The sequence below is a fragment of the Tripterygium wilfordii genome, chromosome 4 (assembly GCF_013401445.1).
Source record: "Tripterygium wilfordii isolate XIE 37 chromosome 4, ASM1340144v1, whole genome shotgun sequence".
Lineage (NCBI taxonomy): Eukaryota > Viridiplantae > Streptophyta > Magnoliopsida > Celastrales > Celastraceae > Tripterygium > Tripterygium wilfordii.
In genome coordinates, this window is record NC_052235.1 from 8,349,412 (window position 1) to 8,377,006 (window position 27,595).

The 27,595-nt window shown below is 38.3% G+C and overlaps 2 protein-coding genes and 1 pseudogene across 2 annotated transcripts; all 3 read left to right on the top strand.

Annotated features, from left to right (window-relative positions):
* Positions 1-3,848: 3,848 nt before the first annotated feature.
* LOC119998030 lies at positions 3,849-3,948 on the top strand (annotated as a pseudogene).
* Positions 3,949-8,032: 4,084 nt separating this feature from the next.
* Positions 8,033-12,477, top strand: LOC119996554 (growth-regulating factor 4-like). Its single transcript, XM_038843230.1, has 4 exons — positions 8,033-8,477; positions 9,574-9,922; positions 11,644-12,054; positions 12,132-12,477. Coding segments are annotated over exons 1-4 (972 nt in total). The 5' UTR covers positions 8,033-8,266; the 3' UTR covers positions 12,133-12,477.
* A 425-nt stretch (positions 12,478-12,902) lies between these two features.
* LOC119996903 (histone-lysine N-methyltransferase ATXR7-like) lies at positions 12,903-25,427 on the top strand. The gene is made up of 19 exons (XM_038843681.1): positions 12,903-12,914; positions 12,995-13,116; positions 13,500-14,043; positions 14,139-14,255; positions 15,309-15,617; positions 15,694-16,068; positions 16,200-16,496; positions 16,616-17,113; positions 17,245-17,656; positions 17,753-17,893; positions 17,984-18,405; positions 18,494-18,616; positions 18,800-18,880; positions 19,473-19,526; positions 19,612-19,763; positions 19,992-20,036; positions 21,994-22,157; positions 22,281-22,610; positions 23,887-25,427. Exons 1-16 carry the CDS (start codon positions 12,903-12,905, stop codon positions 20,011-20,013), a joined length of 3,681 nt encoding a protein of 1,226 aa, XP_038699609.1. The 3' UTR covers positions 20,014-20,036; positions 21,994-22,157; positions 22,281-22,610; positions 23,887-25,427.
* Positions 25,428-27,595: the final 2,168 nt, after the last annotated feature.

Genomic DNA, 27,595 nt, shown 5'->3' on the forward strand with positions numbered 1-27,595 from the left:
AGTTTCGCACATTGCGAAGAAATTTGGATCTATCAATCTTGCTCCAATGAGATGGCATTTTTCCGGACACCAAAAAGTTGGCGATGTCCGCATACCATGGAGTCAATTTGGAAGAGATGGCATTTGTGAGGAAGAGTTGTTCATCCGGGAAATGTTCATTGATGGGTATGCCATGTGAAATCAAATTTTGTCCGGGAAGTCTAGATAAATGGTCGGCCACTACATTCTCCACTCCTTTCTTATCTTTAATTTCAAGGTCAAATTCTTGAAGTAAGAGAATCCATCTTAACAACCTAGGCTTGGCATTCGCTTTTGAAAGCAAATACTTTAAAGCCGCATGGTCGGTAAAGATGATGACTTTCGAGCCAACCAAATAAGATCTAAACTTGTCCAAAGCAAAGACTATAGCTAGTAATTCCTTTTCAGTGGTGGTATAATTCACTTGAGCATCATTCAAAGTCTTACTAGCATAGTATATAACATGAGCATTTTTTTCTTTTCTTTGTCCTAGGACCGCCCCAACCGCCACATCACTTGCATCACACATGAGTTCAAAGGGCATACTCCAATCGGGAGTTTGCATAATGGGTGCGGTGGTTAGGGCACCTTTCAAATCATCAAAGGCTTTTTGACATTGTGGTGTCCATTCAAAAGAGACATCTTGAGCAAGCAAGTTACTTAAAGGTTTGGCAATGGCACTAAAAGAATTAATGAACCTTCTATAGAAACCCGCATGACCCAAAAAAGATCTCACATCTTTAACACATGTAGGGGGAGGTAACTTTTCAATTAATTCAATTTTTGCCTTGTCAACCTCTATCCCTTTGGATGACACAATGTGTCCCAATACAATTCCATGTGTCACCATGAAATGACACTTTTCCCAATTGAGAACCAATTGGCTCTCCTCACATCTTTTTAACACACATGCCAAATTAGCAAGGCATTGGTCATAGGTATCTCCGTAAACCGAGAAATCGTCCATAAAGACCTCCACAATCTTCTCAACCATGTCACTAAAGATACTCATCATGCACCTTTGAAAGGTAGCCGGAGCATTGCATAACCCAAAAGGCATGCGTCTATAAGCAAAAGTTCCAAATGGACATGTGAATGTGGTTTTATCTTGGTCTTCTAAGGCAATCTCTATTTGATTATATCCGGAATACCCATCGAGGAAGCAATAATAGGCTCTACCCGCCACTCTCTCAAGGACTTGATCAAGGAAGGGTAAGGGGAAATGGTCTTTTCGAGTAACCATATTGAGTCTACGGTAGTCAATGCACATACGCCACCCGGTTTGAATTCGAGTGGGAACCAATTCGTTCTTGTCATTCTGAACTACCGTAACTCCGGACTTTTTGGGGACCACTTGGGTAGGAGATACCCATTTGGAATCCGCTATGGGATAAACTATCCCCGTGTCAAGCAATTTTAGCACCTCCCCCCTAACTACCTCCTTCATGTTCGGATTTAAACGTCTTTGCATTTGTCTAATGGGCTTAGCTTCCTCTTCCATGTAAATCCTATGAGTACAAACCAAAGGACTAATACCCTTCAAATCAGCAATTGTCCAACCTATTGCCCTTCTATACCTTTGCAACACTTGAACAAGTTTCTCTTCTTGGGAAGAAGTAAGTAGGGAAGATATCACAACAGGGTATGACTCATTCTCTCCCAAAAACACATATTTCAGCTCACTTGGTAAGGGTTTCCTTTCCGGCGTTGGTGGATGCTCTAAAGATGATTCAAGCTTAGTCTTGGAAGGTTCTAATTCCTCAATGGGTGGGTTGAATCGTCCTATGCTATGGATAGCTAAAGACTCCAAAACCTCATTAATTTCCTCTTCCTCAACTAAAAATTGACTACCTTTTTCACTCAAAGCTAGCACACCTTCCACCGAATCCCTAGCAAGAGTTTTCTCTAAGTTCTCCTCAACATATGAATGGATCCAATCTACTTCCCTAATGTCTTCAAACTCTCCCATTTGCTTAGACACATTAAAGATGTTCATCTCCGCTGTCATATTCCCAAAAGATAGCACCATGACACCATTCCTACAATTGATCAAAGCATTTGAAGTTGCTAGGAAGGGTCTACCTAGAAGGACCGAGATTGGTTTGCTAAAGCTAGGGAGGGGTTGAGTATCTAAAACCACAAAGTCAACCGGGAAATAGAATTCATCCACTTGAACTAGCACATCTTCAACTATTCCTCTAGGAATCTTGACGGATCTATCGGCTAGTTGCAAGGTAATTCTTGTAGGCTTAAGCTCACCTAACCCTAATTGTTGATAGACCGAGTATGGAAGGAGATTAACACTAGCACCTAAATCCAACAATGCTTGTTCAATCCTATGGTTCCCTATGACTATTGGAATGGTAGGGCAACCGGGATCCTTATATTTAGGTGGAGTGGTGGCTTGTAAGATGGAGCTTGCTTGCTCCGTAAGAAAAGCTTTCTCCTTCACATTCAATTTACGTTTCACGGTACACAAATCCTTGAGGAACTTTGCGTACGAGGGAACTTGTTTGATGGCATCTAAAAGAGGTATGTTCACTTTCACTTGTTTGAAAAGTTCAAACATCTCTTTGTGTAGAGCCTCATTGGTTTTCTTCCCTAAGCGGTGAGGAAATGGTGGCCTTGGGATACACTCTCTATCCTTAGATGTGTCTACCCTTGTCCTATGTGATTGCCCCTCACTCTCCTCTTCTCCTCTTGGTATTTTCTCACATTTTTCTGAATTTCTGGATGAAGTGTCCGGACAATCCAAAATAGGTGTCCGAACACTTGCACCTAGTGAATCATTTTCCTGCACAAATTTCTCCAAACTCTCTTCCTTTCCACTATTTCCTTTGTCCTTTTCCCCCACTCTATCACCAAAATTCTGCACATCATCACTTTGATCAACATTCTCATTTGGTATGGGTCTATCCACAATGCGTCCATTCCTCAAAGTGAGGATGGATTGGGCTTGTTCATGTCCACTCACCCCCCCACTAGTAGATTCTAGTAAATTGGCTTGTTTGGATGGATTGGGGTATGGTTGAGCTGGGAATTTACCCTTCTCATATGTGGTGAGAGCTTGGGTGACCTTAGTGATTTGACTCTTAATATCCTCAATGGCCCTATTGGTTTGTTCTTGGAATTTGGTGGCCTTTTGATTCTCCCCTATTTGAGCTTGCATGAAAATGTTAAGAGTGTCTTCAAGAGACCTCTTAGGAGGTGGAATGTAAGGTTGTGGAGGTGGTTGTGCAACACTTGGAGGAGGCAAATGTTGTTGGGGTGGATTGGGGAGTGATTGGGATTGAACATTCCCATCATTCCTCCACCCAAAGTTTGGATGATTCCTCCAAGGGTAATTCTCATTGTACGAATTGTTGCCTTGGTGATTGGTAGGGTAGGGCTTCCTAAAGTTCTGAGAATTGTTCCCATTGTAACCTTGCCCAAATAGGACTTCCTTACAAGCCGGTAAGGCATTACACTCATCCGTCCTATGATCCCTACTTTCACACAAAGTACAAGCAACTTGTTCATCAACACCAACTGCATTTATAGGGGCCTTTTGTGACTCTAAGGACTCCAATTTCTTGGACAACAAAGCAAGCTTAGCATGCACATCATCATTTTCATTCAACACAAACTTGCCACTAGAGCTTGGCACAACCTCATGTCGGGTTAGGGGAGGAGCTTCCCAAGATCGGGATTCCTCCGCCAACCCATCAAAGAAAGTAAATGCTTCATTGGCATCCCTATTCAAAAAGTCACCTTGAGTCATAGTGGAAACCAATTTCTTCAAAGATGGAGTCAAAGATTTGTGGAAGAAATTCACAATTTGAAATTTTTGAAATCCATGGTGAGGACACATAAACAACAAATCCTTAAACCTCTCCCAAGCTTGGAAGAAAGTTTCATGTTCTTTGCAATGAAAATTCATGATTTGTGTTTGATAAGAAATGGTACGGTGGGAAGGAAAATATTTGTTGAGAAATTCTTCTTGCATTGCCGCCCAAGTCGCAATGGATTGGGGGCGCAAGTTCTCAAACCATTGTTTTGCATGATCCTTCAAAGAGAATGGAAAAAGTTTGAGTCTCAAAATTTCTTGTGTGCATGTAACATCACCAAAAGTAGTACACACCGATTCAAAATCACGCACATGTGAATATGGTCGTTCCGATTCCATTCCATGGAATTTGGGAATCATTTGGAACATTGATGGTTTAAGGCTCACATTTTGTTGGTTCGGTGGCATGATGATGCAAGAAGGTTGAGTTTGCCTTGCGGGATGCGTGAGCTCCCTCAAAGTGCGATGCTCTTGGGCATGAATGTACTCCACAGGAGGAGGTGCATGTAAATTTTGCCCAAAAGGAGCATATTGTGGCACTTGTGGCATTGGGTAATACATAGGATGCACATAATTATATGGGGGAAGCATATGGTATGCGGGAGGCATATTGGGAGGTTGGTAGACATTTTGTGGGGCAATTTGTGCCGCATTGTCTTGTTGAAGTGGTTGAGGTGCATTTTGCAAAGCATGCTCAACTTGAACATTTGGTAAATTCTGGGCATTTGGCACATTTTGGGCATCTTGCCCTTGCGCCGGATTCATCAATTCATCAATGTTCACACGTTGCAAAAGACGACGTAATACATCAAGATTGATATCACCCCCACGTACACTCCCCGCATCACTCGCATTTATGTCACCACCTCTCCCATCTCTATTAGACCCATGCCCACTAACGCTATCTCTAAGATGAGACATGATGGCAAACAAAGCTATCAAGTAACACGAAAGATGACCACCAACCAAGTCAAGTAACACCAGTTTTTTTTTTTTTTTTTTTTTTTAATCAACAAACAACCAAGAGCAATATCAAGCAAGAACAAGAGCAAAGATAGGAATAGAATGACAATCAACCTCAGGAACAATTACACACCAAGATGTAGCAAGTAGTGATAGAAAGAAAAATGCGCAAAGCTCTCTCAAACAACGTATCACTACCAAGCAGCAAACAAGGTGGCATCCATCGCCCACAGGAATCTAAGTTAGCCCCATCCGCCGAGTTCTCCTCACAGCAATTTTTTTTTTTCTCTTTTCAACAACTACACTAATTCAACTACACTAGAAAGCAAGTAAAAGGGAGGAACAAAGTTACCCTTGAAGCGTGACCGTGCTCCTTCCTTATTTGATGGTGTTTAATAGCATAAAGCTAGCATCTACAAGCCACCCAACTCCGTCTTTGACACTCGCTTCCCCGGCAACGGCGCCAAAAACTTAACCGACACCAAAGTGTGTGTGTGTACTTACCCCAAGTGTAGGGTATTGTCAAGTAATAAACCGGTGAGTCCGGTATCGATCCACGAGGAAGCAATGCAAATTTGAAGTGAATGATATGCAAATGACTAGCTAACACTAATAAACACAATGAATATCAAATAAAAGCAAGTAAAAGAAATGGGCCGAATGACTCGGTAGCATGAGCGATTTTGTAATCAAAGTAAGCACAAATTGGATTTAAAACAATTAATTAAAAACCTAGTCTCTAGTCCGTCCCGGTGGCTACTCGGTTCTCATACTCAAGGTATCATTGCAAACACACACAATCATACACAATGCATTGTGTGATACTATCAATCATGCATATGCAAAGAGAATTGGGTTATAAGACTTCAATTCATACATGTAGGCCATCGGGTCTCTTAATCTACGATGAACGCAAAGGGATAAGCACCTAATATTATGAATTAATATTCCCCCTTGGGGCTTGGCTTGGCTAACACCCTAGTTTCACACTCAAAGATCAATTAACCATAACTCTCCCATGCACATTCCTAATTTAACCCAAAACCCCATCATCAATACACATAATTAATAGCTATGCAATGAAAAACTCAATTAATTAAGGAAATCATGCAATGGGTTTAACAATTCTCAATCGAACACATTAGATGCAATCCCTAGACTAGACAATCCAAGAATACAAGCAAATATGTCATTCCCATAGATCCAATCACACAACTATCACGAAATTAAAAGAGAGAAATCGAAGCTACGATTCTTTGAGCATACCTTAAGTAATCGAAACCGAGCACCCACCGTTTGGGACTAGAAACTAGAAAGAGAACTTAGCCACTCATCATAATGGACATAAACATCAATTTTATAGATGAAAATCAATGTCTACACACGAAATCACCAGAAACCAAGAAAAACTTAGAGAGAGAAATAGAGAGAAACAATGGAGGCAAGAAGTTGGAGGAGATGAATTGTGTGGAAGCCAACCAAATCTTGGGGTTTTCTTCTCTTTTTACAATAGAAAATACCTAACTACCCTTATAAAATCGTTTCCCATTGGTTACATACATGATTTACCCCAAATGCCCTTGAAATTTCGGTGCAGAAAATTGCAGATTCGCCGTAGGTGTCCGGATGCTTCATGCCTCCAACTTTGTCCGAACAAGGTCTGATTCCAAGCTCTTGTGATTTCCACCATTGGATCTTTTTCCATCTTCAAATCTCGACCTTCAATTACATGTGCAAATCTTGGCATGTGCACTTGCAGCCATCTTTGACCATTTGATCAAACTTGCACCAAATCTTGGCATTGGTATCTCCAACAATTTCCTTTTAAATGTGTAGCAACTTGCAGCCATCTTTGACTCCAAAAATCAAGTAAGATCTTCTTTTAAGTCAAAAATTGCAAGCAAGAATGTTGTCTTATGCACAACCATTGGATTCACCTTTAAATGATCATCTTAACCCTTCAAGTCTTGTTGTAATCTAATCCATTCATAATTCAAAACAATTCAATCTCGGCCATAGATTAGTGTACCGTTGGAGCTTGTAGTCTTCAAGAATATCTTCATAATCTAAGTCCCGACACCTCACAGCAAAAAGTGCCCAAAAAGTGCTCCAACTTGCCCAATTCAGTCATTTAAGCCCGATTTCCTGCAGAACCAACGGGAAACATGTATAAGGGTAAAATTACTTTATTTAAACACAAATGAATTACTATAAGCACTAGAACCTCCTAATTAGATAGTATTAGGACCTCAAAATAGAGGTCCGGTCAGTGGTATAATAGTCTTTTGAGTATCAAACTCATTCTTCCTTGAGCAGATTAGTCAATCTCACTATTTTAGTAAGTTTGGCTAATCTCCATAAAGAGGGAATGAGGGTCGGATGAGTTTGAGATTTCATCATCCCAAACTCAATCAAACGAGGAAATGAATGATTCTCACTCTTGACTCACCTCATTCCTCCCTTAAAATGCAAACCAAATGCCCCGTTAGATCACAAACCCAACAATACCTCTATAAATGGATTGAGCCAAATTTCCCTCTCATCCCCTTCCCTACTCATAGTCATAGAAAGACGGGAGATGGATGCGAGATAGAAGAGAGGGTCCTCCAATTAAATAAATTTATGGCCTGCCAAGTGCAAACCACTTAAAGTTGATGTGGGTCCCAACTCCTAACCCATTAACACCACATTCTGCCAAGTAAAAACAAAATATACCCAGTCAAAAGGTAAAGGAAAAGTAAATTTAACCCAAAAGGAAAACAGAGGTGGTTTAGACACCTTCAATTCTGCAGCAACAAGAAAACTCAAAAACTCTTTACTAAACAACCCAAGTCCCAAACACATCTCACTCAAGACAGCATCACAACAGCTTTAAATGAAAGCTCTATCGTTAGCAAATGGCAAAAATTTAACATTTGACCTTAAATTAGTTTCACTTTTGTGCTTAAACTATTTTTTTCTATTTTTTTCGTCTTTCAACTATAAAAATGTATTTATTTCGTTATTCAAGTGAGAGAGTAATCGAAAAAATAAAAATTAAAGGTATAATTGAGGGACTGCCTATATATTTTTGTCCTTGGCAAATAAATACAGTCACCCAAAAACCATAGTTAAGATGCAAGAAGTACAGTTTATAAAAATAAAAAATAAAAATGTAAGAAGTCCACTTTATTATTACTAATGAATTAATGTAAAATGCTTCCCCCAATAAAAATCAGACCAAACTGGGCCTTAGAGGTTTCCTCCACTCAGACACTGCCTCCCGTCCCAACACAAACAAAGCTACACTATGCACTCAGTGTAATAGATAGAGACTACTAATATGGTTCAGACAGGGGCTGATCTGTGTCCCATGTTCCTCTTCCATGTCCTTGGCCATGTTTAAGCTTCTGGGTCTAGCTTCAGAGAGAGTGATTATTTAGATTAAGATTGAGTGTTTTTGTTGTTGGGTGGGGGGAGATGAATGGTGGCGGCGGCGGTGGGACAGGAATGTCGACTGGGGTGATGGCAATGAGGTCTCCTTTTACAGTGTCTCAGTGGCAGGAACTGGAACACCAAGCTTTGATCTTTAAGTACATGATGGCAGGTTTGCCTGTGCCACCTGATCTTGTGCTTCCCATTCAGAAGAGCTTTGAATCCATTTCTCATAGGTTCTTCCACCATCCCACCAGTAAGCCTAACTTTATCTAAACCCCCCCTCTCTCTATTCATGTTCTTCTGTTTATCCAGTCTGCTCTTATTTTTCTCTCCTCTTTTTCTTTTTCTGCATACTTGGGTTTGGTTTGATTTTTTTTTCCTCTTTTTGGGTTTGATTTGATTTGGGGGAATCATATTTATTTGATTTTCTTTTTTTATTTCTTCATAGAAAAATGAAATCAACATTCTTTTCATTTCTATCCACGCACACGTATTTTCAATGTTTTCTTGTGTATTCTTATTTTTGGCACCTTTTACATGGATGTTGTTTTTGGGGAAAATGGAAATACTTTACCTTTTGATTGATTGGGATTTGGGATCTTCTATTGGTCTTTAACCCCAATAGAGAAACATCTTTCAACAAGCTTTGAATAAGAGTTAGTTGGGATTTGGGGATGTTTGGGAAATTAAAAAATCAGATGGGCTTCTTAGAGTTTAAGTTAACATGATAAGCAAAGATTTGCCATGTTTTTGGAACATCTGAATCTTTTCAAGAAGTAATATTTAGAGGAAATATAGTCGAATATGTGGCGTAGTGGTAGATTTGCAGAGGTCAATTTAGAGGTCACAAGTTCAATTCTTAGAAATAGTCTCCCTACACATATTATGTAGGGGAAGGTTTGCTTATGTAATGCATTTCCCTGACCCCACCCACTCCGGAATTCTTGTGCACGAGAGTCAGAGTTATCAAAAAGCTTTTCTTGCTGAAGCAATCAATGATTTCATGGTTTATATTCTTTATTGAAAGTGTCTTATGTCTTCATGCACTTTTTGGTTTATTTATGTTGTATCAAGGATGTTTTTGTCTGATGCGATTCTTTTCTTAAGTTGTTCTTTAGTCATTCATGTGATATTACTTAATATCTTGATGAAGACATGTCACTTTTAGCATAAGTTATTTATTCGTGACATTTTTATCATGAAGTGTCATTCCATTCTTATAGTAGACTAATAGTGAACTTATCATTGCTTATCACTATACATTGAAATAGTAGTATATTGAAGCTACATTATTATTGTGGCTTTTGATGGTGAATTCTTGGATATCACATTGGACTGTGCTTATGCAGTGGGCTATTGTGCTTTCTATGGGAAGAAGGTGGACCCTGAGCCAGGACGATGCAGGAGGACTGATGGAAAGAAATGGAGGTGCTCCAAAGACGCGTACCCGGACTCTAAGTACTGTGAGCGCCACATGCACCGTGGCCGCAACCGTTCAAGAAAGCCTGTGGAATCACAATCCATGACACAGTCATCACCTACTGTGACATCACTGACTGTTACTGGAGCAACTGCGGGAGCTGGAAGCTTCCAGAACCTCCCGCTACATTCGTATGGTAATATGCAAGGGTCTGGCTCTGGAACCAGCCTATCCAATGTGGATTCCATTCCCTTTGGAATCCCAAGCAAAGATTACAGGTATAATGTTTTTGCAATTGCTGGTTTCCACTTTGATATTCCGAGAATGTGGGGCTAAAGATTTAAATCCCAATTTGTGTTAGTTCCTTATGTTTGAGAGGTTGTTTCCCTTTTAGGGCTTTTTATAGTTGGGGGAAGTTAATAAGTTGGAAGGCTTTGGTGGTGAGGAGAAAGTTCCTTCTGTTGTTTTTTGTGCATTTGGTGTTTTCATTGACAACTGTTACACTAGTCTGAAACATTGTTCTTTCTTTTGTGATAATCTCTTGGAAGCCATAAATCTACCTTGGATGTAATTTTTTGCACCTCCATGCTGCTTCAGTAAATTGTTTTTTCATTAGAAGAAATTGAATTATGAATTCTTCAGCTGTATGACTCTTGGATATTTTTTATTTGGGTGGCTCATTTTGATGGGATTTGTGATAGGAACGAAGTCATCTGGGTAGTGGAAATCCTGCAGTTGCATAAACTTTTCAGTTTCTGTTAGGATCAGGGTTTCTGGAGATACGGAGGAGTTGTACTTGTACAGCATTTGTTTGAGATTCTTTCTTTCTTTATGTGGTAGTTCGCATTGTGATTTTTTTTTCCCTTTGAAGTCGATCTAGGAAGAATGGTTAATTACAGGTGGAAAATTTGGCACTCTTGCCATTTTTTTAGTATTGTATGTTTGAACTTTTAATCATTGTCCATGGATGTCTTTTCTTGTCTTGGCGTGGTAAGTATTCTGCAGTGTAGTTTGACTTGTCAATAGCTTTAGCTATTCAACCTAATGTTTTGATGCTGGCCTATGAGATTATCTGATTGGATATGGAAGAACTCCTGTCATCTGGGCGATCAATAAGTCGCATGGACTTCTTCATTTTTGTTAGGTCTTAGTTTTTCTGAGCCCTGATGTCTATGATAAATGTTACTGATATCCTTGTCTTTGCAGAGTATGTGTCACTGTCCTCGTTTTGTTCTGTTCATTCACCTTTTCATCTCTCTCTCTCTTTGTTTTTTTTTTCTTCGGGTGTGAATCTGTCTGACGAGCTTTTTCTAGGCATGCCAGTCAGTGGCAATTCAATTGACAGTTCTAAGTCAAAAACAGAAATATGAATAGGGTTGGCTTACTAGTTTACAGAAATTCTGTTTAAAAGCTGTGTTTGGTCTCATTGTTGGAAGGAGAACAATGGATAAAATTGGGGTCATCCTGCATATACTGTCTTAAAGAGAGACATCTAGCACATGCCATTCTTGTTTCCACCTTGACGTCGAGCATGGCGACTGTGATTTTATGCTTTCCAGTCCTTGCACTCTGTTCAATCTCCCTTTGTCGATCCATAACTTGATTATATCATGACCTGATAGTTGTTGTTTCTACGTGGAGCTTTAGTGTGTCTGGTGCTGTTCGGGGCATGTTATTTAAATGGTATGTGAAATAAACACACTGTTTTCTTTTAAGGTAATGTCAATGTCAAATTGTCTGGTATTTTTATGGTACCATTACGGCTATCTTGATTCTTGAATGATAGAAACCTTACCGGCACGTTGTGTACTCCGATACCTGTTATTATCTGATCCCTTGGGAATTTATTGCTTTCAAATGTCTCCTTTATTTTTTTTCTTCTGGTAGAATTCCAGGGACCACCTCGTAGATATTGTCTTTGAAGTCCTTTTCTTTCCAAATATCGACTACATGGAGATTGTTCTTTGAATTTCCTTTAAATGACTGGTGGAATATGTAGGTATCTTCAAGGGCTTAATCCCGAGATTGGTGAGCGTAGCTTCTTCACCCAGAATTCAGGAAGCAATAGGGGCCTCCAGATGGACTCAACACTAGACAATTCATGGCCAGTGCTGCCATCAACAGTCTCTTCATTTCCATCTTCAAAACCAAGTGCCAGCCTGATGATGCAGCACGACTATCCACAGCACTCATTTTTCGGTGGTGAATTTGCCTCGGGAGAGACTCTGAAACAACCGGAGGCCCATTCTCTTCGACCTTTCTTTGATGAGTGGCCTAAGACTCGGGATTCTTGGTCTGGTCTTGATGGGGAGAGATCCAACCACGCCTCATTCTCCACGACCCAGCTCTCGATGTCCATTCCAATGTCGTCATCAGACTTCTCCGCTACAAGTTCTCGATCCTCGACATGGTAAGTTGAATATTAAGTTTTTCCATTTATTCCCCTTCACTGGTTGAATACTGTCTCTGTTTGATATTTTGCTGCAGATAATGCGAGACTGTTCATTAGGAATTTCAACAGCTCCTATTGCACAAAGCCGTTACCAAGTCAAGAAATGATCAGTAGTTTTGCGTCCGGAAAAACTGATCCGATCCCTTGAACATGTTTCTATTTTATTCCAAAACTCGGGTTTATCTACGTTGTTGGTTGTGTAATACATTATACTATAGATTCTCGAGCTCCGGATTTGGATTTCGAATAAGAACGAACTCGAGCAGGTGGTTTAGAGATTTCATAAAATTGTGTTTGTGGGTTGGTTGAAAAAGAGCAAGCCTTTTTCTTCTTAGTTTTGTTTGGTTTTTGATGAATGGCTTAGATGAACATTATTTGCACCCCATTGTTTATTAAGTATATCCCATTATAATGTGTTTTTAAAGGGTTAATGTGGTGTATTTAATAAAAAACGGGATGTAAAGAATGTTCGTCATTGTTTATCGAATAAACATATCCAAATTGTGATGGGAGCATTTTCAAGCTGCCATGTCTCTTCTTGCTTAAAGCCCCCTCGTCGCGACTTATCGAGTAAGTGATGAGTTGAGTATGGTGATTTATTAGAGTACGTGATGTTGGATTGGATTTTGTGTTCTAAGAGCATCCATATAACTGAATAATAAAGACAATTCATAAATATTATTTTTTGAGCCACTATATTGAAATTACTTTTGAATCTTCGATATATGGTCACCAGTCTCGGAGTTCGAGCCTCTTCAATCTCTTTCCTTATTTTCAAAAAAAAAATTATGAATGGATTGGGCCACATGGCCAAAACAGTAAGATGGGCCTTGCACAAAAAAGAGGTAGGGTGGGCTGATGATGGTTGTTCAACTTCAAGCCCAATTCCAATGTGAAGCCCCAGAGCAGCAGCAAGAATAACAAAGTCCTCTCACAAGACCTCCTTCCCCTTTCTCTACATGAGTTTGCTTTCCTCCACGCCAAGATAAAACTCCTTTGCTCCCTGTCTCTCTCGCGAAGGTATAAAATCCTTTTTCGCCCCCTTGATTTCCCCTGCGTGTACAATTAACCTTTTCGACCATGGACCGCCTGAGTATGAGTAATTGTGTGCTTCCGCTGTTCTTACCAGTAATTGAATTGAATTTTATTTAATTTTGTATCGATTGCTTGTCTTTCCTTATGCGGTTAATGCTTTGACAAATGAGATACAGTGGGAAATTCGGTTATTTTGATTCTTTTTGGACTCTTTACTGCATATTGGATTGAACAATCGGTTTCTCGGGTGGGTTCTTCTGATCTGAGTCAGGTTCTGGGCGTTTCCGATTCTGCTCTTTCTATCCTTTTTGACTACCTTGTCCCCCTTTTAATGACCCCTTTGAACGCAAGCTTGTATGTTTCCACAGATGCTTTAGTACTGGTCAGTCTTCTTCGTCTTGCTTCAACTTTGATGAAAGCATCTGTTCAAATTCTGCATTGGAGATGAGCTGCCAGTTGAGTGGCGGTAGTGGTGATGGTGATGTTCCAGAGTCTTTGAACAATGTGGGGACTTTATCAGGGGACAAGGGTGGTTCTGGTTATGCATCACCTGCTTTTGTTAGTGGATGGATGTATGTTAACGAAAGTGGCCAAATGTGTGGTCCTTATATTCAGCAGCAGTTATATGAAGGTTTATTGACTGGTTTCCTTCCTGATGAGCTGCCCGTGTATCCTGTGGTTAATGGAACATTAACCAACCCTGTCCCACTGAAGTACTTCAAGCAGTTCCCTGATCATGTCGCCACGGGGTTTGCATATCTGAGCTCCAACACCTCAACTACGATCTCACCTACACCTTCTGTTCATCCAAACTCAGATTTAGCACCCGACTTCCTTGGCAACTACAATAATTTGAACCAGTCTATATCAAACCCTGAAGCAGCTAACCAAAGCATGGAACTTTGGCCGCTGGTATTATTGCCTTCTATTTCCTGCTTTTTCTTCTTTTGAAAGTGTCTCTTGAGTCATGGGTAGTCTTTTTTCACCTACTCTATCTTTTGCTTCAGTCTGGTGAAGATCGTTGTTGGTTGTTTGAGGATGATGAGGGGAGGAAACATGGACCACATTCTCTTCTAGAAATTTATTCCTGGCATCACTATGGATATCTCTGTGACGTAGTAATGGTAAGTTCTAATTATTATTGTGTGAAATTGGAGGTACTCAATGCTTTTGCCATTTACATCGTGTAGAATTTGGTGACGGTGTGTTTCCTCTGGAAAGAGCAAGGGTGGGGATTTTTGTTTGATTGATGGTTATGCATATTCTGGCATTTAGGGAGTTCAACTCTTGCCAACTTGTGGTTGCACCTGGACATCTGTTTGTTTTTGACTCTATAATCTACATGCATAAAAAGAATGTGTGTTGAATCTTGATCTGGAAGCCTTACTCATTTCAGTGAAGAATGAAGCTGCTTCATTTTTTATCATTTAATTTGAGAATCTACTGAGACAAATATGACATTTAATCTTGATATTTCAAAAAGAAAGAAAAAAGAAGAAGAAAATTACCATGTGGCATACTATTTAGTGTGTGGACTTTCTTTTTCTAGATGAAGATATCACTTTTCTGTGTTTTGGTTTTCATTCTTAAATAAGCTGGAAAGCTTCTTTTTCTTTTTTTTTTAAATCTATGTTCCAATTAAGTTTGTGAATACAATATTCATGTCATTCTAGTATTAAACATGATAATCACATTCAACGAATAATTAAACATGATATTATATTACTTTTATTTTAACATGACAATTAAGCACGAAGGTAGAAATTTAAGGTTTAGGAGAGTATAATTGAACTTTCGGGACTTCCGTCAAGACTGTGTGTTGGAGGAAATGATTACAGATTATTAATTCACTGTTTACTTAACTTTGATTATTGTAGTTTTCTATTTCAATTTTCATGTGCATTCAATACAGTTCAGAGCAGCCTATTTTATGCAGAATATTTCCTTATAGTTTATTTTCGATACATTTCAGGTCATCACTTCCATTGTCTGCACAAGTGACTAGGAACCTGTGATAGTTGGCTTACCCACATTAATGTTTCTTATATGAGTTTTTATTTTCTTGTGCTAATGAGCCGTTTGACTTCTTTGTTGTCTGCCTTTAGCGCATGAAATTTATTTTCTGTCTTATTGTTATGCTGCTTCACACTCTGGGCTTGTTACAATCTTCTTTGCAGTTATACCATGCTGAAAATAAGTTTAGGCCCTCTATGTTGCTATCCGTGGTAAATGCGTGGAAGAAAAGTAAACCTGATTTTCCATCTGCTTCTGACGTCGAAAGCAATTTTGGCTCTTCAATGAGCTTCATAGATGAAATTTCTGAAGAAGTTTCTTGTCATCTGTACTCTGGAATAATGAAAGCTGCTCGTAGAGTTGTATTGGATGAGATCTTCGGCACCATAATTTCAGAGTTTGTTGTTGCAAGGAAAACGCAGAGAAAACCGGATCATCTGGCTGGAACTGTTGGCACGCCTGTCAGCAGAAAGGTAATGCTTAAAATCGGTGGTGTGTTACTGATGCTATGACATGCATCTGAAATTTATGATTTTTTTTCTTTAATAGTCAGAAACTGCTGGTCAAAGAAAGTATAAATCTGCTGAGTCTGACTCAGCCTGTCCAGCTGTTAGTGATCAGACATGCATTAATGAGACGTCTTCATGGTCTCCATCCATCACAAAATCTGTTGGAAGTTTTGACAACCCTAAGACCATAACAAAATCTGTTGGAAGTTTTGACAACCTCTTAGGGTCATGTGCTGTTGTTTGTAGAATGCTTTTTGATTACTGCTCTCAAGTGATGTGGAATGCTGTCTTTTATGACACTATTGCTGAGTTTTCCTCCTCGTGGAGGAGGAGAAAGATTTGGTTTGGTCCTTCGAAGATTATTTTACCTTCTAATACTGGAGTTGCTGGCATCAATAGACTCCTTGATGAAGCAGTAAGTGACCAGTCATTAGAGTTTTTAGATTTTTGTTTTTAAATTTCTTATGCTATGGGTAATATTAAAGATATGTTATCTATGAACAAAATGAGTGAGGTCCCTTGGTCTAACCGTTAGTATGTGGGCAGGAATCCTCTGCTTCTGATATTGATTGCCCTCCTGGTTTTGAACCAATGACAATTGAAAGAGATAATCACGTAGAGTCATCTGTCATGGCTTCATCTATGCTTGTGGAAGAAAATTCTCCTAACTGGAGTGGCATGCACAGCAACGTTGTGAATGATGATGTAATATCCATTTTGGAGAGTCTCGAAGAGGAGCTCCATGTGTCTGCAAAGGTGTTCATACCTGATCTTGTTGAAATTCTTGTTGAGGAAGAAGTAATGAAAGTAACTAATATTTTACAGGATGAGGAACGGAATAAGGTAACAGAAGAGATTTTTTTTCCCTTTCATTAATATTTTCCAAATAAGGTGAACATTACCTGCTATTATGTATGTTTTGTGTCTGTGTACCAGATTATTTATCTGCTCTATCATCTCAGGACACTGTCAAGTCTTCAATTCATGGTCTGAAAGCTAGTGACCCCAGTTCTTCCGGCATGCATGATGAATTAAGGATTGATTCTGACGGATTGTGTTTGGAGGCAAACTTTACTGATAATTCTCATAGTGGATTCCAAGATCACTTGTGTCAAGCTGTATCTGAAAGCTCTATGCCTAACTTTTTGCAAAGTGCTTTTAGAAGATCACGTATGCACGTAGACGAAATGGTTTATGATGCAAAAGATGATGAACCACAACCACCAGGTTTGGGAAATGATAGTATGACTATTGCGCCATCACCTGCTAAACTCCGTCCTTCAAGATCAAATGAGTGTGCTCCTAAGATTGGAGTATATTTTGCCATGGCAATGTGCCGTCTTAAATTGCATGATTGTGTTCTTGAAGAATGCAAATCATTGTTCATTGCTGGTGCTCTTCGTAAATATCTAGTATCTTGGCATACTTCGAGAAAGTGCCATGAACTTTGTTTCAATCAGGTATGGATTTATTTTTTTTTTCATAGAAGATTTTGTGATAACATATTTGGTCCTGTTCTATTATCTTCTGTGGAAATATTCAATTCCTCGTTCTCTCACTGAGTCGGTCTTAATTTTTTTTTCCCTAAAAGGAAATAACATGCAATAAAGAGCGTCATGGTGATATTCTTAGCGTACCAGAGAAAGTAAGAGAAAGATCGAGGAAAGTTTACAGTTCAGGTTATTCAGAAGGGTCTCTGACTACTGGCAAATATACATATTACCGCAAGAAAAAGTCATCATTGAAGAAGATAGGACCATCGTCCTTGTGCACGACTCCATGTGACAATAAACTACAGAATCTATCTGTGGAGAGGTCTGTGGAGCTGGACGTTATGAGAGATGCAAGTCCAAGGAGGACTGAAACACCAAATGGCTTTGCTGATCCATCTCTTAGTGCCCGGCCTTCGAAAACCACTGTTGTAAGTAGTTCAAAAAGTGATCACCCAGTATTCAGAAGTGCTGGTTTCAGAAAAATTGTCAAGTTCTCTCATTCAGTTCAAAGTATGTGATTTTTGACATTGATATATGTATTTGTAGTTTTGATTTTTGATTATATGGAGGTAACTGTGAGTGGAATTTTGATTGGTATGTTTCTAGAGGATGAGATAAAAGAAGTTGTCGTGAAGCGTTTTCGGAAGAGTGTTACGAAGGACAATCATAATGACTTTGAGAGCCGTAACCATGATCTCAGAAATGATGAATTGGGTACTCATAAGCAATCTGGGAAGAAACTAAATGGTAAGAAATGGTATGATATACGTACTTGCCTTAAATAACAACTTAACATTTTTATCATTGAAATTTTTTTCTTGATTTGTTCTTGTAAAGTAAGTAAAGTACCAAAGCTGAAACGGAAGTGTGCAATGGATGGTTTGCCGGGTCATTATCCTGCAAAGGTTTCTAAAGCAGTGAATGAGGCTACTAAACAAGCAGCTGGTAAACAGGTTGTGCTAGGGAAAATCAAGTCTGATAAATTGAGAATACCAAATATTTGCCCTAGGTCTGATGGATGTGCAAGGTCTTCAATTAATGGATGGGAGTGGCATAAATGGTCAATAAATGCAAGTCCTGCTGAAAGAGCTCGTGTTAGAGGAATTCAGTACATTTATGGCAAGAATTTAGGTTCTGAGGCTTGTTCATCTCAGTTGTCAAATGGTAAGAGTCTTTCTGCAAGAACAAACAGGGTCAAGATGCGGAATCTTCTTGCTGCTGCTGAAGGAGCTGACCTTTTGAAAGTCACTCAATTGAAGGTGATTGGAAAACAAAGTTAATGTTGGAAAGTTTTCATACTGTCTTTTGTTGTTATTGGAGTGTTTTTTTTTTTTTTTTCCCTGTCAGGCGAGAAAAAAGCGCTTGCATTTCCAGCAGAGCAAGATACATGATTGGGGTCTTGTTGCGCTAGAGCCAATTGAGGCTGAGGACTTTGTCATTGAGTACGTCGGGGAATTGATTCGTCCACGAGTGAGTTTGACCTAGTCATTTTGCTTGCTGGTTGCAGCATGCTGCATGGCTTGATTATATTTGCTTTAGCTTCATTTTCATCTTTGGAACGATTTCATTTTGCATAAGTTAATCTTATATGCATTATGCAGTCCCTAGTTGTTTTTAGACTTAGAATAATAATAAGGTTTCTTTATTTTGCAGATATCCGATATACGTGAACGTCTTTATGAGAAGATGGGTATTGGCAGCAGTTATCTTTTTAGACTTGATGATGGTTACGTGGTCAGTAAAACAACTTCATTAGTCTGTTTGGTTCCTTTTTTTTTTGCCCCCCCTTCAGTTGGCCTCCATTTTTTGTGTATGCATTAAAAGAAGTTGTGCTGCTGATGTGAAACCGAACTATGTACTCGCTTTTTGCCCTGATGGTTGGGTAGAGGTCTTTCAGCATTCAGTTTTATAGGCAACTTGTTACCCTACAGTTATGAAGTCCATTACTTGGTTATTAACCCTGCTGAATTGACTAAGTTGAAGTTCCTGCACTTACCTTTCTGTAAATAATCTGCAACATGGTTTCTAATATTTATTCAGGCTGAGATATTTTAGGATGCCTCATATTTTTGTTTTCGTTATTTTGTTTGAAACCTGTTTCCTTGTGCTCCTTTTTATCAATACCCTTTTTGCGGTAACATTCATAGTATTGAGTTGTTAGCTTTTTTCTACCTGTGCTGTTCAGTTGGTTTGTAAGTTTTGGTTGTGTGTTTTATCACTGCACTGGGAGTCCCATGCATTATGGCTTACCTTTTCTGAATGATGTTTGATACCTTCTTGAAGACAATATAGCTTACTCGTTATTACTTATCTATGAGGTATTTAGGTTGATGCAACAGTGCGTGGTGGGATTGCTAGATTTATAAACCATTCTTGTGAGGTACCTGCACGAAATTATATGTTGATTCATCATATCAATCACAGGCCATTGTTTCCTATGATTTGTTTCTATTGTCTTATGCCAGCCCAACTGCTACACAAAGGTCATAAGCGTTGAAGGTCAAAAGAAGATTTTCATCTATGCGAAACGACATATAGCTGCAGGAGAAGAAATTACTTATAATTACAAATTTCCTTTGGAGGAGAAAAAGATCCCCTGCAACTGCGGTTCCAGGAGGTCAGATGGAATGAATAGTACATTGCTATTTGCCCATTTGGATTGAACAATAAAAAATTCTGTATTTCATTTATTATTCGTTATTAATTTTGTGCATCTTTCTTGATAACTTTAATTGCATTTAGGCTAGAAAAATGGCATGATGAATTTCTGGGTTAGATATAAAGCCTAGGAAAGGTTGATGCCATGTAAGATAAATTTATGTTGATGATTATTTGTTTTCTTCAGGTGTCGTGGATCTCTGAATTAGAGTATTGTGGTTTGCAAGTTGAGGTATGTATGCTGTTTATTGAAACTGTTTCTGAAGTTCCATAAATAAATCTTACCAACTCTAGTTCAGTGTTTTTGCAAAGTCATGGCTTGGTTTCAGTCCCCTGGTGTTCATTTTGCCAACCATTGATGTCTTATGTATGCAATTTTGTGTCTTATCATTTAACATTTTTTTACTTTTTACACGTTGCTTTTTCATACATTCTGCTGCAAGTTATTCAAGTTCAGTGGTATTTCGATCAATGTATCACAGTTCCTGAGTTCCAAGTGCATTCTTAGTGTTGACATTTACAACCTGGCATAGTAATTTTTTTAGGTGACGCCATAAACCATCTATCACTTGCATTAGTAGTTTGTGAGTAATTGTGTATTTTAAATGTTTTCAAAGATAACTTGCTATTCTGAGGTTCTCTGATTGATAAAATCCTAGTGAGGGTTCCTATCCTTTCTTTTTCTTGAATATACTTGATAATATAATTCTCTCGTCCTTGCAGTTTTTTTCAGGTTAGACCCCCTTGGTGGCTAAGTTGTTTTAGTGGCAATGTAGCCTCCATTGTGGATTGTTATAAGGATTGAACCATTTGGTGCTTTGCAACCATTGCTACTGTTTACTATATTCGGTCAATTACTTTTTCCCAAATTTCATCTTGTGGCTCATAATCTCGATTCCTCTGTAGTTGTTGCAACTTTCGATTTTCCATTTGCTTTTATGAATTTTCTTCCACTTTACTTACTTCTGTTACCTTTTAGCTGTAAAAAAATGAAGCCTAATAATCAACTCAATGAGTATCAGTTATGGACTTAAACTAGTGCTCATTCGAATTTTGATGAGAGGATGTGTATCAGTGTTGGTACAATAGTTATTTATATAGATACATGTGTTGTACATGGGGGCAAATACAATTTGCAACTGGCCCTTTGTATGGGCCAGTCATTCACGAAATGAGACTCTTTGCATCTAATCCTGGCTCTGAATTGCAGTCAAGAGGATTGTACTGGCACCTGGTGTTTTGAAGTTTCTTAAGTTATTTCAAATCCGTAAGTTTAGCAGCAAAGATTTATAGGAGTCGTTGATTGGAACTACTTTTAGAATGTTGAATTCATGTCAAAGTATTGAATTTTGGTGACAATACTTAAATCTCTCTTTCATGTGCCTCTTGGTTATTATTCTTTTGTCATTTTTTTCTGCGGTTTAAGTCCATGTCAAACTTAATTATGAAGTTATAATATGACAACTTGTGGGCTTTGATGTGATGGTGAAGTTGCTTTTTGAAGTGGCATAATCCAAAGCATGTGTATGCTTATTTTTCCTATGCGACACAATGGCAGGCCTTTTGCACTTATTGTCCTTGAAGGCAATTCCTGGTGCAGTTTTAAGCTTGTGTTTCCATTACGGGAATGGTTTATAAGTTATAACATTAAATAAGGGAAATAGTCTTTGTTTATGTGCCCTAGGTTTGTCTTTAGAGGATAGACTAGGCTCAGCTGTAAGTTTTCCATATCGTAACTTGATTTAATGAGTTCAAATTACATAAACGGTCTCTCAAGAATACAGAGATATTCTGTGTTCCTTCCTTTTGTGCACTGTGTGTGCACAGAGATAAGCCTAGGGCTCAGTGGTAAGCTTTCTCCATTTTGACCTTGGCATCATGTCTGCAGTGTTGGGGTAAGTTTGCATGCTATGGGATGAGTCTTATAGTTACATGTTGGTAGATCACTAAGAAGAGGATTCGGAGCTACCATAGATTGGTCATGTTTTATGAATTCCCATTTAACAATGTATTACATAAATCACCAAGGACCCTTGTCGACGAGCAAATGTGGTACAAAAATCCTTAGCATTTGTGATCTTTCAATAAATGTTTGACTTTGCATATGCTGCTAGCTTTAGTCCGCTTGACCTCCTTTTTTAGAAAACAAATATTGGTTATTTATTGATTTTGTTATTTTTGAGTTACAGGTTAGTAAATGTGGATTTTGCTGTCAAATGATGCTTTGTATAATAGCTTCATCCACTTGGAACAATTTGGCCGGTTGTCTGAAAATTTTGGCGGATGTTGTAACAAGATGACTTGGCTGCCGAGTAAGCTTCAGAGTCGATATGGCCATCTTTCATCATTGCTTGTATGTTCTAGATGATCAAACTCTCTTTGAATAAATTTGAGTACTTAGCAATCAATTTATGTGTTTCTTTGTTTGAATAATCTGTACAGTTATAAGACTCAATCTTGGGTTGTGATTGGACAGGCGAGTATGTGACCCAGTGGTAGAGCTGCAGGGACCAGGGGTGCAACCTAGAGGTCACAAGTTTAATTTCTGGAATAGTCTCTCCACATATTATGTGGGGGTAAGGTCCGCGTGTCCCTGACCCCGCCTACTACGGGAGCCTTGTGCGCGGGAATTGTTTACCTTTTTAATACTAGGTTTGTGATTGGGTACTTGGACTTGTTTTGTAGTTTCATGAATGTGGATACAAACATGAATTTGATAGAAGAAAATGTAGTTACAAGTGCAGCGAGAAACTGTAGATGATGCTTTCAGATTTACTTGCAAAGACATCAGGCACGACTTTCATAGGTACTTTAACTATTTATCTATTGATAACATCATATTTGATATTACTACTCTGTTTAGCTTGTCTCAATGTTTTTTTTATTATTAACACTTATCTTGGTAACTTGGTTAGTTGTAGGACCATACCTGTCTACTATTGGATTTAGGAACTTTAAAAGAGAGTTGTATTTAGTCATGCTTTATCATGCACGTGGGGTTAGTTGGCATAGTACTAAAGTTGATTCATCACAGTTCAGACATCACAGGTTGAAACTCCAGATCCAGCCTCTCCACAATGTGGGAGTAAGGTTATGCACATTAGCCCGTCCCTGACCTTGCAGACACTATGGGAGCTTGTGCCCTGGGTGCTGTTTCCTTTTGTAGTGTACCTCGGACATAAACAACTTAGGAGCACGTGTAGTAATTTCTGTGCGGGGGATGTAATTTAAAACTGTCTGGTTGCTGTGAAATTGATTCGTTTGCTTTCCAGTCTTATGTTGTTGACATAAAAGAACAGTAACAATTCGTCTTTTGGGGTTTCTTCCAGGGTGCCAGAAAATATGGAATTGTACGGTTTCCAATTTCCATTAGATTGATGTTCAGCCAATGATGAAATAATGCATGTATTTTGGTCTCCTCTTTGCATTGAGCAGTAACATCAATAGTAAAATGAGAGAAAATTGGAGGTTTTAGGTTGCAATACGGTTTTGGGATGGTTTCGGGTTGTCAAAACGAGTTTATCGTCTCATCAATTGTAAAATCTGGGGAAATTGGAGTTCTTAGGTTAAGATTATGTTTAAGGTTTAGGGTTTAGGGAAATTGTGAAAACGATTCACTCCAGAAGTTTTTAAATGGAAAGAACTCCTGGATTTCTATAATTGTTGAATTTACTCGTCGGGTACCCCTTTGTTGTCATTGAGTGGCTGACATTTTCATTCATTGGCTTTTGACACAATTGAACAATGATGCAAAATGGATCAGGAATTGGAATTGACTTAGAAGTTGAAGATGTGGGGTGGGCCCTGGGTGGTGTCATGTTGGTGAAATTCTGATCTTCAAATAAAGAACCAGAAGAAGCACTTTGTATGTGGTATTATATTCTAATGAAAAGCATAATATCCTAATATAGTTAATGAAATCAAGTTATTGTTATCTTGACTGAATTCTGCTTTTCGAGTTTTCATTTTATTCTGACTTTTATCTGTCTTTAATTTGTTAATAAAAGAGAGGGAATAGACAGGGTTGTTTGCATATCTTGTGTAATGCTGGTGGCACTGATGCAATTATACTTGTTTTTCAGGTTTTGGGTTGTAGCAGTCAATAAAGACCTGGTATCTAATAGTGGCAATCTTTGTTGATTTGATTTTTTAGCCAACTTGTTAGAGGAGGTTTATGGGCTCCCTGCATTCCAGTAGGTCTTTCTCTGATGCAGATGAGTTTCTTCTCTCGGAAACTCTAAATCAGTCCACGGTTTTCTTACTTAAACTCAGACTTTTGGAATGCCAAATTTTTTTGTACAGACATGCATTAATTCTCTATGCTATATATATGAACTTGAAACAAAAATTTGCATAACTTTGCGGATGACTTTGATGGTTCCGTAAGTAATTTCTTGTTAACATTGAGAAAGGTCTATACCCTTACAACTCATTAAATCTTAATCTCAAGCTCTGTTTGCTGAAGAAATCTGATACATCTTGCCCCCGATATCCTATAACCAATATAAACGGCAGCAAGGCTTAAAGAGGGCAAGTTGCCGACCATTTGTTTGAAGTATACACAATGGATTTGAATGATCCACGAAATCGAAGTATTCTTCATGAGAGCTCCCACAGTAATGGCTTAGATTTAACAAGTTGGTTGGTGAACCTGTTCTTTTAGGTTTTACTTTTGCATAGATTATGTGGCCATTTAATTTTAGCCCGTTCAATTACTGCAAGTCATGGTCTTATCAACTGTGAAATAAAGAAGTGTTGTTACATCTTGCTGATGGGGCTTGCAGATAGAATATATTAGCAATAGCTCAATGTTGATGAGGTGATACTATCGCATTGTTTTTGTTTTGCGGAAGACGGTGGCTACAAAATGTGTATAAACTTTAAAGGAAGTGGCATTTGTACTGTCTTCAACAAGACTGAGACAACAAAATTCTTCTTGTTGATAAGAGTCCAAATTTACCAATGGAGATTGAGGAAAACTTATTAGCTGGCGGTCAAAAGTCTGGAGTGGCTTTAGGCAGCAGCATCATAAGGATGATTGCGTATGATGTCTACCCTGTATGTATTATACTTCTAGTTATTTACTATATTTGTTCCATTCATTGGTTGCAGGGATAGACCAAGTAGAAACAGCGTCTTAGCTGCTTGAGCTGGGGCTGGGGCGAAGGTGTCTCCAGGCCCTCCGGTATGTTTCTGCTGGCCCTTCTTTCTTTATCAAGTTGACAGGGAGAGTAAGACTCTGTTGGCTTGGCTTGCAATCATAAAGCTAGAGAATACGTAGTTGAACCTAGAGTGAGAGATGATTACATGGATCATCAACACAATGGACTTGGTTACTCAGACCATACAGTATATACAGGAAGGTAGAGGGGCGGGGCAAGGTCTCCATTCTCCAAGGGGAAAAAAAGAAAAACTTTCTTTTGTAAGTGAACAGCCTCAAGGTGGCTAAAATAGGGAATTTAGTAAGTAGCGTTGTGAATAGTCTTTTACCTTTTCTTTTCTTTTTTTTTGATACTTTTGACTTGGAAGATTTAGCCTTGGTTGGAAAAAAGGACAACAAAAACTGCCTCCTGTTTTTTTGACCTTAGATGAAATAAATAATGAAAAGAATTTTGGAAGAGTTTTCCCTGTTTTCTTAACTACTATTATATAACAAATTCAATTTAATCCCCATCATTGTACCGGTTTAATCAGTGATTATAGTTAGAAGTGGCAATGTATTAAGTTGCAATCATAAAAAAAAAAAAAAAAAACAGAATTGAAGTACTTGATTTAGCTTGATTGGTGTCTTAGTTAAGTCAAAGGGTCACACTCTTAGTGAGTTGTATTTTTAATGTGGTTTGTTTTTTTTCATGGATGAAATCCCTATTCTAAATAAAATGCTTAGGAGTGCATGTGGATGTATTTGTATTTTTTTCTTCTTCTTTTACCTATTGTACATATTTTATAAATAATGGATATTATATTTATAAAAAATTATCTTAGTACATTTGTGACTGGTTAGTTTAATTATCCATTTATCCTAGTGTAATAATAATTTATGTGACTCGATTAGAAGTAACTCCGCCTGTATTTTTTTTCTTCCCTTTCCTGTTTCTGGCACAGCCGGTCCCAAGCCCGGATAAAGGAGGAGGGTTATAACTGTTCCTGGCACAGCTGGTCCCAAGCCTGGATAAAGGAGGAGGGTTATAATAGCTAAAATATTTTTTAAAAAAATGAAAACCTTACAACTTTAGATGTAATAATAGCAGAGCTTCTGTGTTGTGATGGTTTAGAAAAGTGTTGATAGCTTCTGGTTTTTTCCTTTGTTTTTCACGTGTGGGGGGTGGTTGGATGTATTTTTCACATGTTTGCTATACGAGGTTTGGTGTCGTCGTTGTATTACCTTTGGTTCTCTAATATGTAACAATTGTTTTGTGGGGTGGAGCAATTTTGCTGACCATTATAACCTTCACACACACATATATATATATTGAAATTCTGACCTACATTACGGATCTATGTTTTCTCGTTAACCAAGATCGCAATTTGCTTCCTCATGTTGAAGTCGCGACATGGTCTTTACCCGAAGTCAAATACTCCATTGTATAGTATAAATTTGAAGTTGAAAAGATATAGATATGCAGACCAAAGTAAGAACACAATAACACATACCTTCAAACTAGAAGTAAAGATATAACATAAATAATTAAAAATACAATAATCAGTGTTTTAAATATCGATCATCATGTACTTATTAAACTGCACACCGGACTCCATACCGGCACGATTCAACTTGAAATACTAAGTTGAACCGTGCTGGTCAAATACCGATCAAAACTGATTAAATCGCATATGATCGGCCGATTAAACCAGTTATACCAAATATCAATCACCTGACCGATATGATTCCAATATTGGTATTTAAATTATTGATAATAATATTCTGGTCAAGTCAAGGTGGAAAGTATGGGGGTTTGGATACATTAATGTTAGTAATAAGCACACCTAGGTGATATACTGACAAAATAAGCATAATGCATATTTATTTAATTTTTGAGGTAATAAGAAAATGGTAGCTATCAACAAATGGCTTCCACGATTAACAAAAAGGACAGCGGAAGTAGAACTTATGAAACTAAGAAGCTTAAGCAACAAAAGATAATTCTATTCCTGATTCCACAGAATTTTCTGAAAAAGCTAAAGATATTGACAAGCTATTCCTGGACAACCAACGAATGAAGCTAACAAAACTAAGAAGCTTAAGCAACAAACCACATTATCATTCAACAGCAAAATAAGGCAAGGGTTCTTTTCCTTCTCCACTGTTCTTGCCTCAAAAAAGTTTGATGTCCAAACATGGCGACTGACTTGACAATAGTCGATAACATTGGATTCAATCTGACAAGAAATAAATCCAGCAGATGAGCTAATTGTGTACATTTTCCTGCACTCAAACCAGGAGAGAGCCGCACAAAATCCAAAAACAGGAGTACTCATAAAGTAACAATTAAGGGAAACCACTATAAGAGAGGTTTTACCAAAGGCTGCTGACAGATATCCAGTGCAATATTTCAAGAACGAAAAACAAACTGACAAACAAGAATTTGCAAAATATGAAGCATATCACATGTCATCAATCAAGGTAGCACAGATTCATCACACCAAATATAAAAAAAATCCAACTACATCAAGCTAAAAAATCTAAACTCGCAGATTATTCAAACCAGTGTTTTAAAAGGCGTTTGGGAGGCGCAAATTGATGCGCGCATCAGTGCAAATCGTAAGGAAAGTGCATCAAAGTGTGTGGGT

Excerpts from the sequence above, each read along its gene's own strand:
- LOC119996554 (XM_038843230.1), top strand. The coding sequence starts at position 8,267 with ATGAATGGTGGCGGCGGCGGTGGGACAGGAATGTCGACTGGGGTGATG. Across the intron at positions 8,478-9,573 it reads GTTCTTCCACCATCCCACCA|TGGGCTATTGTGCTTTCTAT; the intron begins GTAAGCCTAACT and ends GTGCTTATGCAG. Across the intron at positions 9,923-11,643 it reads ATCCCAAGCAAAGATTACAG|GTATCTTCAAGGGCTTAATC; the intron begins GTATAATGTTTT and ends TGGAATATGTAG.
- LOC119996903 (XM_038843681.1), top strand. Across the intron at positions 13,117-13,499 it reads TCCCTGTCTCTCTCGCGAAG|ATGCTTTAGTACTGGTCAGT; the intron begins GTATAAAATCCT and ends ATGTTTCCACAG. Across the intron at positions 16,497-16,615 it reads AGGATGAGGAACGGAATAAG|GACACTGTCAAGTCTTCAAT; the intron begins GTAACAGAAGAG and ends CTATCATCTCAG.